At 40.3% G+C, this 12,359-nt stretch overlaps 1 protein-coding gene across 1 annotated transcript; it reads right to left on the minus strand.

Annotated features, from left to right (window-relative positions):
* Positions 1 to 258: 258 nt before the first annotated feature.
* LOC139726541 (trypsin-2-like) lies at positions 259 to 5,724 on the minus strand. Its single transcript, XM_071637525.1, has 5 exons — positions 5,676 to 5,724; positions 3,500 to 3,686; positions 1,853 to 2,115; positions 1,332 to 1,477; positions 259 to 423 (listed from the first exon to the last, which is right to left on the minus strand). The coding sequence occupies exons 1-5, from the start codon at positions 5,722 to 5,724 to the stop codon at positions 259 to 261; spliced, it is 810 nt and encodes a 269-aa protein (XP_071493626.1).
* Positions 5,725 to 12,359: the final 6,635 nt, after the last annotated feature.

The following is a 12,359-nucleotide window of genomic DNA, read 5'->3' on the forward strand; positions in this document are numbered from 1 at the left end:
TATGACACGACATAATACTCTTCAATAACCGTAAACACAAACAAGAGAAAATTTTACAATATTTCATTTTATTTCATTATATGAAACAATAAAGCTTCACTTTATACATTGCCCATTGATGAAACACCCCTCGCAAAATTGCTGCCAGAGGACACTCTAGAATTTGATTTGGTTTTTAACTTGATTTCATTAGATCACGGTACCTGTATTGATATATGTTTACTTGTTTCTGTGACCCTACACACATTCCACTGTCTTTTAGTTGTTGGACATGATACCGTTGATCCAGTTATTGTAGCGGGTAACCCTGGTGTAGACTCCTGGATTGAGGGCATCAGCGCAGCCGTATCCCCAGCTCACTACTCCAGTCAGTTCCCAAGCTCCTGCTTGGTTCCGGCACACAAAAGGTCCGCCACTGTCTCCCTGCACAGATTACGATAGCGACAAACTTTATTGTGTGCATCAACAATGCCAAAAGTGTCAAGAGGATTCAGTGGTATATCAACGACATACACATACCATACATACATACATACATACATACATACATACAGGACGGGCGATAGTGTCATTTTCTCTTGTTTTCTCCAACATGTCATTATGCACTGAGATTTACAGACTAGCGTTTATCCTTTTAAAAATAAATAGGCATTTCATGTAATCTCATCTTTACATACACGTTATTATTACTATAATGAAAGGGATTATTTCATCTATCTCGTCTTTCATCATATTCATCATATTCATTATATTCTTTCATTTTCCTGTACACCCTAAAACATTCCTATATAACAATAATTCTTCAAGAGAGTTATTCATGGTATAGTGTACGCACAACTCAGATATCATAACCTTGCCCTCAGAGTACCCAAAACGAACCAGTACTATTGTCTGGTATGATGTATGGGGACTGTGACGACCAACTTGCGAACAATGCTTACAAGTAGCTCATTCTTTTAATAGATATCAAAATAGCACTGCACGCATACACAATGTCAATCATTATTTGATCCTTTTCTTAGTTTCCCTCTCTTTCATCTCCCTCTTTCCTCTCCTTTTTTCCTCTATTATCTAAAACAAACTAACAATGTACCAACACTCCCGTGTTCCCTTATTTATTTCATGTAGCTTTCTATTTACTCCATCTACCTATTTTCTATCCATCTCTCCATTTATCTATCTATCGATTGTTCGAACGCTCGATCGATCTCTCTCTCCTATCTGTTTTTGTTTTTCCTTTCTATCTATACTCCTCTCTTATCATTCTATTCACCTATAGAGCTATTGCGTGTTCGGGATAAATGAAGGTTCATTCATATTTTGTGACGCACCTGACATGAGTCCTGGCCACCTTCGGGATATCCGGCACAGAACATGTTGTCGGTGATAGCGCCATTGTACCAATTCTGACGGTTGCACACCTCGGTGTCAATGATGGGCACATAGACCTCCTGGAGATCAGTGTCGTCAACGGCGGCTATAAAGACCACAGATCAAGCAAAACCTGTAAGAATGTACACTTATATGGCAGTTGAGGTTTTCCACCCTGCATGACTAATATATCATACGCATTTATTCGACATGCATTATACGTATATAAAATTGTATTTACTTTATAGTCTTAAATCTATATAATACAATATTCTTACACTTTCCTAACGTAGAGTTAGTCACAGCTGCCTCTGCGACAAAATGTCTCGCCCGGTCTTTGAATTGACTATTTTGTGTGCTATTTCCAGGCCAGGCTTGATGACATTTTTTACTTTTCTTTTGAGATGGAATGATTTAGCGCGGTGCGCTACCTACTATGCAGACTCCAGCATGGTCAGGCATCCCCACTGGCTATACTCACTCTCCTGGTCTCCCCAGCCTGTTACGACACATGTGGTGCCAGCCGGGTAGTCGTTGGTGGCCACGCAGGCGGGGCTAATGTAGTCAGTGAAAGTGATGGGCTGTTCAAGTTTCAACATAGCGATGTCGTTGTCGAGGGTGCGGGAGTTGTAGTCCTCATGCACCCAGATACCACCAAGCTTCAGGTTTTGCTGGTTCTTGTCGACATCATCGCGGTCATGGGAACCAACGGTGATGGTATAGTCTGAGAGACGCTTCCAACGACTACGGGGAATGGCGGGGAAAGAACATTGATATCTCATTGAACACTCTTGTACCGATTGCTTAACGTCATATCGTTTAATTGTTCACAAATTTAACTCCTCTGTGTAAGACGAAGGCTTTTTTCTCTATTCCTATCTCAAAACCTCCCAATTGCTGTGGTGAAATATGCCCTATGTATGAGACTATCAATACGTAAGCGATAGCCCAGTGCAGATGTAAAATTCGAATGAAGTTACAGCTGCTGTGCCAATAAAAAAAAAAGACTCAATAGTTTTGCATGTCAGTTTTGCCGGTCTTCAGCGATTCCTTCTGAATACTGTTCCCTTTGTTGTACATGTATTTTGACATAGACGTTGAGGCCATAGTTTTTTATGCTTGCAGGGTCACTGTACGCTTTGATTCTTGGGGTGGACGTACCGTCGACTTACACGTTCCATGGTCTAATGAGGGAGGAAGTGGTTGCATGAGTTCATGTACATATCGATGTAGTGAGTTAATTCATGTGTAAATAAAACCAAAACGACAAATTCAAAATAAAATTTGTGCCACAGCTGCGTGAACACTTCAGGAGTCAATTCACATGAACGCTCGTTTTTCCCAGCCACTGAAACCCTCTTACAAGTAAGGCCCTAACGATCTCAAATGTTTCACAGCGTTCTCGCCGTGATTCTTTTTTCATCGCATTCTCTAGAGAAAATTAATTGAAATCATCCTTTAAAAGTCAGCCACGTTGAAGAGAAGACAGTGGGCCACTTTGTGTGTGTGTGTGTGGGGGGGGGGGGGATGGGATCAACGGTTGATGGTACCTCTCTGCCCCCCCCCCCCCCCCCTTTTTTTTTGACGGGAAGATTCTCGGGCGGAAGTGATGATTTTTGTTGTGGTTTCTTTTATGTATAGCCGTTTGTTTTTTTGTTTTTTGTACGAGCTAAAAGTGGGTGGGGGAGGTTTCGCGGCCCCCTGCAAGAAACTTGCAGAGCATGTCATATATCTTTTAAAGACATTCGCATTTCAGCTGACATTATCTTTACAATGCTTGTTAACAGATCTCTGTCAACATCATAGGCCTGCCTTTAAGGGGGAGGGGGGTGCATTTGAAAAAACAAACAAAAACAACCCGTGCATTTACTACATTGTTACATGTTCCTTAACATCTCTGTCAACATCACAGGCCTGCCTTTAAGGGGGGGGGGGGGGGGGTGAATTTGAAAAAAAAAAAACCCGTGCATTTAGTACATTGTTACATGTTCCTTAAAAAGTAGCAATCTATATCAACTCAGTTTTTATTTCCGTTTGTGTATTATCTACAACAAGGGGTGCATAAATCCCACCATGATACAATTATTACGGATATGTTTTTTTAAAAAAAAGGTGCTTTCATGCTCACTAGAAGCAGTGGGCGGCAGACACGATCCACTGGTCGTTGATGAGAGTGGCGCCGCACATGTGGTAACCACCGGATCCCACCAGGTAGTTCTTGATTATGCCAACTTGCCAGGGCCAACTGCCTTCGGTCGCATCGTTGCCGCCAACGATCATCGTATTTACAGGCTGGATCGCGGGGACGCCGCAATCTTTGGGAATGAAAAGAATCACACCATAATATATTCTAGACTGGGCTATTGATATATCTTCATGGTTTGTACCATGCATGGTTCCATGCATACCGTGACAACACCGGCATTTTGATACCATAATTTGTAGGGTAGGCACTGTGGAACGCTCTCTCTCTCTCCCCCCCCCCCCCTCTATTTCCTGGGGGGGGGGGGGGGAGGGGAGGATTCGGGAAGTGAACCCTAAGAATTTCTAAGTTTACATTCATTTTTCACGGGGGGGGGGGGGGGGGGCAGCCAGTGTGTTCGAATGATATGAAATACATGTATAGGCCAAATCTGTTGGTTTATACTGAGACTACCTGACTAGAAAGACAACGTAATAATATTATGTCGTTCATGAATGGTATTTTGAAACCGAAACCCTGCAAACGAAAAATTCAATTCTCCTGTTATGTCTGTGTTCATGATATCACTCATATACAAGATATGGCTTGATGGGACTTGTATATCAAAATGTGTCTGCCCATACAGTGCATCAATATTGCTCGCACACAATAAGAGGTACGATAATCATGATTGATCTTACTTTGTATCCCAGATCCATGGTTTGATTAAAATAATGATTGATGGGACAAATTGATCTCGTGGAGCAGTTTGCCTATAATGAAATGGAAAATCGATATTTAGGTGGAAGTCTGAATGACAACGTGAATTTTTTTTTTTTCTGCGTTGGCCTCATGCGTCCTCTGTCAGTATATTTCCGGTACGCCTTGATGAAGCCATGGGCTCAAGTTTTTTTTAGGTCGGAGAATCCATTGTTCTTGGTGCATAATGATGGTATCATTTTCCGGATACGATTTCAATACCACTTTATATATGACACAAGGTGTGACCGTCGCGATTCCAGCACAGTTTTATTTCCAATGGCTTCTGGCGTCTGTTCAGTACGGAACAAGAATTTTAGACGGAACGAGGCTTGAAAAATGATCCTTAATTATTGTTTCTTGTTTCCGTACATTTTAGTTGTCAACCTGCATGCCGCCGTTGGACAGCAACGACAGCATAAATAATTATTTAATCATTACCATTCTGACTTCAGATAATCTTTTGAGCCAAGATATGTCAAGATATTATTTGATTGCAAACTTTTAGGTTTAGATTATACAGCCATGGATAAATCACATCCTTCCGAGCAGCTTACTAGCCTAAGAAGAAATACGTAAAACTTTTGTTCATGAGCATGTGTTTGATAGCAATAACCCAACGAAAAAAACAGAACAAAACAAAACAAAAAACTGATATTTTGCGATACTATGAATGTCTTGAATGGATGTTGGAAAATAAGAGTTAGATTGACAGAAGCAAACAAGAATGCTGACATATGAAAAATGTAAAGAAGCTCTTATAGAACATAAAGAAGGTCAGGTGAAAATGACGGTATCCAATGTGGAACAGGGCTACTGATATTCCGCTGAAATGTGTTTTCATGTCATGCTGCCATTATCTTTTTATCTATGAGTGCCCTTCTGAAAGCGGGTTATGATCCATCCATCCTTTGTAACACTTTCGGACAGGGTAAACAATCGAGTGTCCCTTGGATTTCGTATGTGTGAAATCTCTCGCACTTCAGCTTTATAGTTGAAACACTGATGAGATTAAAATATATTTGAGATAACACAATATATTTGAGAAAAATTGCCCTGCCAAATAAACCGCACCATACATGATAGTACATCCCAACTGCTCAACACTTATTCAATGGTTGGATTTGTTTGGCAAAACCCACTGGTTCTGGTGTGCCATTCATCAGCAAGTACAATCCCCTCCATAACCACCGCCCATATCAAAAACAAGAGTTTTCTTCCTTTCTTTCTTTCTTTCTAATTTTTTTTTTTTTTTTTTTTTTTTTTTTTTTTTTTTGGTAAAGCAGAATTATCGGTGCAATAAAATAAAGACAGGCAGTCTGGATTGTCCAACCACACCAAAGTATATAATTGTCTGTCTTACCCGCCGTGGCTGCTACGACGAAGGAGAGGAGAACAAGGGGTGCCAACATCTTGCAAAGTCGAGTCTTCTCGAAATTTAACAGCCTTGTTGAAAGGCAAGCCATTTATAAGGTCTGTCTTCATTCCATCAACCGGACTGTGGGAGCAAACTCCAGGCTAACATCTGTCTTTAAGAAGCAAGAGATAAATGTTACTTAATGATCATCCCATCGGTGTGGGAACAGTGTTGCAGTCAGCATCTGCATTGGAACAAGCTAGAGATAAAGATTTAATCTGCACGTCATCGCATCTGCTGGAATATAGGAGCAAAATCAGTATGATAGGGCCAGTCTTATTGATAACATCAACTCAAGTATCCAAAAGCAATTTCATGTTTTCACTTCCTGTAGAAAGAGCACATAATCCTCATGGAGTAATAAAATGAAAACTGATGAGATGAGAAACATGTATACTTTACGTGTTTCGAGAATTTTCATGCAGCATTGATAGAAACACAGCGTCATGACCGGACGCGTTTAATGAGTTCCTGACATCGTCAACTCACTACTTTGCATAATACTTTGCATGATAATTATTATAGCCTACCGTTACTGATCGATAACTTTTACATAAAATAACATGAAATTTTCACAACCTCCTTTTTGCATTTGATTTAAGTACAGTTTCCCTGGTTTTCATGTATAATTTCAATTTCAGTACGACCATCCTATACCAATGACATGCGACTTTTGCTCTTGCCACTAGACAAGGCTCGAATTTTCGCATTTTATAAAGACACAACTGGAAAACATAAACTGAGCTATTTGATCTTTGTTCCATGTAATCGTTAAGCTCAGTTCCGAAATATCGTCATAAAATATATGAGTCGAAAATTAATATTCAAGAAAGTGCTATCAACTTGCGCTATTTATGTGTGTAAATTTCATTTTATCATCGGACAACAGTCGGCAAAGACTCTGTAACATTGCTATATACATCAGATTCATCCCGGCCGGGTACTACGGCCTACGTACAGTGCCCTGCCGAGAAGCATGCTCAACGTATCCGGTTACTGGGGTAATAGGCCCTAATAGTTAATGTATGTGCCTGGAACACCGCCTGCAGAGTGGATATGGCGCAATATAAGTTGCACATTATTATTATTATTATTATTATTATTATTATTATTATTATTATTATTATTATTATTATTATCATTATTATTACATTTACTTTAAAAATCAAGAAAACAGCTGTAAAAGTTTCATCGTTCATATTCAGGCTAAATGAAAACGTTATGAACTTAAGAACAAGAGCAACAGTAACAGAGATTAACATCATCCATTTGGTCGCAGTACTAAAACCAAGATGGGAACAATATTCATGCATGGTAATAGCATCCTGGGACTCATCATTCCCGAAGCCAGAGCTGAAATGTATGTAAGAGATTATTGCAACAGCCGAAGCATCGAAAGCAACATTTACATAATGTTCTTACTTTCTTCTGTAAATTTATAGGGATGCTCATCAAAGTCGAGAAAATCGAGAAATTCTGCAAAGTTTCTGTCATTTTTTATGAAGTCTTCGTTCAAAATAAAAGGGGTTGCGAGGGAATCGACATTGCCCAACACGTGACTTTGCAACATGTACATTTCATTACCGCTGTAAACTGCCTCAAGTTCACTGTTCCAGCACCCAATTTTATCCTCTTTGACGGATCTTCAGCAGATTTACGCTTTTAGAGAGCATCAGACTGAGTGTGCGAGCAAAACTTGAGAGCATCACCTGTGTGCAGGAATCTAGAGATTTAGATAAAAGATGTTAATGTATGTCTTCGATCAAGATTCTAGACATATATGCCGATGAGGACAATGAAAACACAAAATATCCATCTCACTGACCAAAGATATACGCCTAACCAACTGGGTACTTGAACACAGTGACTAAATTAGTACTATGCACAGCTCTATGATTTATTTTGCTTTAAAGGATGACTTAAGTCATCCTTTAAAGCAAATCTTAGAGCTGTGCAAAGTTTTCTCCCTTTTGGGGTCCTGTAATGTCCCATAGAATCAATGTAGAAAATTGACACCCCCCGGCCCCCCCCCCCCCCCCCGGAAACTTATTACCCAGTATATACGCCCACGTACGCACTCATATAAAACCGTAAACCACATGAAGGGCGCCTATTTTCAGCCGCTACAATCAGTGAGATGGTGTCTGTCATGACGTTTGCAATGACGCAAGTACCATTTCCTAAGCGCCTTACAGTAATCTGTAAGACAAATGATACATATTACTGCTACGTCTGTCTAAAGGATTATACTGAGAGATGGCTGAAATACGTCCTCTCCAACATTAATTATCAGATTATCGAAACCAACTGCACTGTTAGAAAAGGCCCTCCGAAAACCATAGCTCCAGCGATGAACTATGATAGAGGAGTTAATTTCAAACACGTCGCAGTATTCATAGAACACGATCGCGTGCACGCACTCCTCATGCACTTCCTGAGAAGCATGCAGGCTATCCAGGCTGTGACCCAACGGCACACAACTGCTACATCTGAACGTTCAGTTTCTAATTCAGGCGCCACACTGTCCCGAAATTAAACAAAGATGGACATATACTATGATAAAGGAAATGTTCAAATTCGGCTCTGATCGTACTGTATTAACATCGGATTATTCGCGACGGCATCTCAAGCCATCATAGTTGATGAGACCACTGCATGGTGGGGTTTCTCAAGCTCCAGCAGCAACTTTGCGAGGGGTATATAGGGAAATGTTCGTCGTGCATGTTCGTTTAGACATTGTGTTTCCTTCGTGTGTTCTTCAGCGGTAGACTTCTTAACAGATTCACATCTTCATGTGACCTGCTCCGGCTGTTGATCGGCTTTTGACCATGTCCGGGGCCAACTTCGCACCAATTTTCAGTTTTGCACGAATAAGTTGGCCCCGAGTTAAGCCAATCAACAGCCGAAGCAAATACGATGCCTACAAGGTCACATGATGACACTCGAAGGCACACGATGGCATATGAAGTACGTACAAGAAGATGTGAATTTTTATGGAGCAGTTTAACCGAAGGACGGAGGACACACAAAGCCCACAATATGGGTCAATCCCTTACGGAACAAACACAGGTTCACATAGTGTGGTTTATGTGAAAATGTCCGAATTTCTTATCATTTTGTGAAATTCGGTTATTTTCACACAAGCACTCTGTGAGAACCTCACCTCGTCGCAACGATGACCTATAACGAAGGGCAAAATGGATGTATGAATTCAGCACGAAAATTGATCTTCGCAAGGTTTCGAGCATTTTTTTTTTTTTTTTTTTTGGGGGGGGGGGGGGGGGGGGGGGCACGTCAAAGATTTTGTCACCGCTCACGAAGATGCTGCCAGAGCCTGAGAAACTCCATTGCCGGGACAGGTCATACGATGGTTTAAGATGACGTCACGAACGGCCCGATTTCTATACGATGAGAGCCGAATCTAAACATATCTTTTATAGTGTGTCCATCTTTGCTAAAGTTCGGGAGAGTATGACGACTGCGTTATCATGGTTATTAGGTACCCATCTGGGGACCCATGCTGATATAGACAAGAATTTTCAGAATTGTAAACGAGTCTCGTACAAGCTAGTTCAAGGCTCATATGCCTGAATGTTACTTGTTGTGAGTAATCCATTTGGACCCCGATATGTCGCTTGCCAGTTGTTCTGTGGTTCGATCTAACCCTTCTTCTGTCCCCTAATCGCATGTAAATGTTCTCTGCCTTACTGCCTAATTACACCCTGTGTGGCTTATGTGTATACCTGCCCAGTCCCCAAACCTGTCGCCTATTCCAAAACTACCATGATCTTTACTCTATACTATAAGATATTCCTCAGTTATTTATTATAAGCCTACCATTGTTATACCCCAATCACCACGATGCATCATGTGATGTGCGATTTGCTTGGAAAAGGCTGTACCCCTACCCCTACCATCCCCCCTCACACACACACACACACACACTCACCCGATACACTCACATGCCTAGGGCAAATACACATCTGGATTTTTCATCGAAAAATGAGAAAAAAAAATCCTCACTAAAACCAGTGATATATTGCCTATAGAGATTTCCCATGGGCCGATCATAATGACGATGATGCAAAATGTATGTTCATTGGTACACTCTACACTTGAACCTTCGAATCTCCGAAATTTGGCCTTTATGCTGTTCTCTCTACCGATGATTTTTGAACAAGTAATCATTTTCATTTTTTTAACCTCGCAAATGGCTGACACTCGTCAAGCTCATAATAATAACACGCCCTATCTACTACTACTACTACATGTACTACTACTAATAATGATAATGATAATAATAACAATATAATGAAAATGATTAGAATTATCATTATTATATCAATAATAACGATAATAAAAACGGTATTGCACACACGAGTATACACTAAACGGCAAAAGGATAAAAACGATTCAATTCTGTGCATCACAATACGCATTCCGTTTAATTACAAATCAGGATCATGTACAATGCCAATGGTTTTGATCAACCACCTGATAGGACACGAGGACAGACATCATTTGGAATTCTTTCAAATACCAGTGGTGTGAGAAATGATCAACTTGGTTCAGGAACTACACGATTAGATGTTTTAAAAGTGAAAACAAAAAGACGTATACATGTAAAGTAAAGCAATGAAAGCAGGAAACACAAATAGGCCTATGTATTGTTGAGCCAGTGCCCTGTGTACATGTAGAATTCTCCCTGCGTCTACGTTGCTATTCCAGTGCACTCCCGTTACAACGAACGCGGTTACAACGAAGTAAAACTTCAGGTCACAAAGTTATCATTACAGTCCATGGTGCAAAATTCGGTTGCGACGGACACGGTTATAGCGTAATTTTCGTTAGAACTAAGTCGTTTCTTAGCACTGTTCACAAAGGGAAACAAAAGAAATGTGCTTCGTTATGACGAAATGCGGATCGCTTACGAAATTATACAGCAGAGCAAAAATTAACAGCGCGTCTCTGCATGCGCGAACGCTTCACAATTCAGTCTACATAAAAATCGCTCTGCATTCGCTCCCCGTGTCACACACTGTTTTCGAGGAGAACTTCCGTAATTATATCTTAATCCAAAATGAAATAAAGGTTCGTTATTCCGAAAGTTCGTTATTACGAAGTAAACAGATTCCGTAAGATCATACCTAATATTTGTTAGTTCTAAAATGAAATAGGGTATAATGTTATCACGAACATTTTCTCTCTTTTTTTTTCCGTGGCGTTATTCCGCAAGGTTCATTATTTCAAAGGTTCTGCAATCCCAAAATGAAATGAAATTTGTTATAACGAGCGTTCTTCATCCGAAAATGATATCGGAATCTTCAATATTCCGAATGTTCGCTAATCGGAAAGTGGAAAAAAAGTGAGGAAACTAACAAACCTTCGCAATCACAAAACTGATATCGTTTTCGTATACCCGGTAAACGAACCCTGGAATTACTACCCTTTTTCATTTTCGGAATAACGAACCTTAATCCATTTTCGGATTAATGAACATTCGGATTAATGAACTTTATATCACTTTCGGAATTACGAACTTTCGGACTAATGAACTTTATATCACTTTCGGAATTACGAACTTTCGGAATGAAACACTTTCGGAAGAACAAACCTTAGGGATAACGAACCTTCGAAATAACGAACCTTTGAATGTAACTTTTTATACAATGTGTTTTCAAGCTAAGCATGAAAGTAGGAACAACTTTATGCTGTCTCTTAAAGGGGATGGCTAGTAACCGATCAGTGGGAATCAGTGGGAATGCTGAGGAATGATTGTTCCAATCCTTGTGGGATTCATTTAGGAGTACATTATATATCTACTGTTGTGTGAAAATTATTTGCTTCAGAATGGTCTCATATTCAAGTAATGTGCAGATTAATGCCCCGTCACTGACCAAGGACGCTTACCTGGAAACATTAAACTGCACATTACTTGAATATGAGACCATTCTGAGGCAAATAATTTTCACACAGGAATTTATAATGTACTCTTAAATGAACCCCACAAGGATTGGAACAATCATCCTCCAGCATTCCCACTGATTCCCACTGATCAATTACTAGCCATCCCCTTTAAATGTAAAATTTGAACGAAATTAATGAGATAGCATAGCATTCAACATTGCTTTTCAGCGAATGATGAGTATCCAATAAACAACATACCATATACAAATTGCTTATGCATTCTGATAATATTGTACTGTATTTGTTCGGTTATAACGAAATCTCGATTCAACGAAAGAAACCTGGTGGTAACGAAGACTTCGTTATATCGAGAGTGCACTGTAACAGCATGCAATCCTGCACACAGCACTGACACATCCTTGTCTCGCAGTCCCGTAATTCACATAGGCTTCATGACAACGTGACGGCGGTTTCTTGAAAGCACACAGAACATCATAATTTATTTTTATTAGGTGATTTTTATGCCTCCGCCACGAAGTGGTGCCGGAGGCATTATGTTTTCGGGTTGTCCGTCCGTCCGTCCGTCCTTCCGTCCGTCCGTCCGTCCTTCCGTCCGTCTTTCCGTCCGTCCGTAATGAATTTTGTGGACAAGGTAACTATCAAAAGCTGTTGAGGTATCCTAATGAAACTTGGCATGTATGTGTATTAGGGGGTGAAGTTGTG

The sequence above is a fragment of the Diadema antillarum genome, unplaced genomic scaffold (genome assembly GCF_040938485.1).
Source record: "Diadema antillarum isolate AM-2024a unplaced genomic scaffold, OU_Dant_1.0 seq00000089_RagTag, whole genome shotgun sequence".
In the NCBI taxonomy this organism is placed as follows: Eukaryota; Metazoa; Echinodermata; class Echinoidea; order Diadematoida; family Diadematidae; genus Diadema; species Diadema antillarum.

Excerpts from the sequence above, each read along its gene's own strand:
- LOC139726541 (XM_071637525.1), bottom strand. The coding sequence starts at position 5,724 with ATGTTGGCACCCCTTGTTCTCCTCTCCTTCGTCGTAGCAGCCACGGCG. Across the intron at positions 1,478-1,852 it reads AGGCTGGGGAGACCAGGAGA|CCGCCGTTGACGACACTGAT; the intron begins GTGAGTATAGCC and ends TGGTCTTTATAG. Across the intron at positions 424-1,331 it reads GTGGCCAGGACTCATGTCAG|GGAGACAGTGGCGGACCTTT; the intron begins GTGCGTCACAAA and ends TAATCTGTGCAG.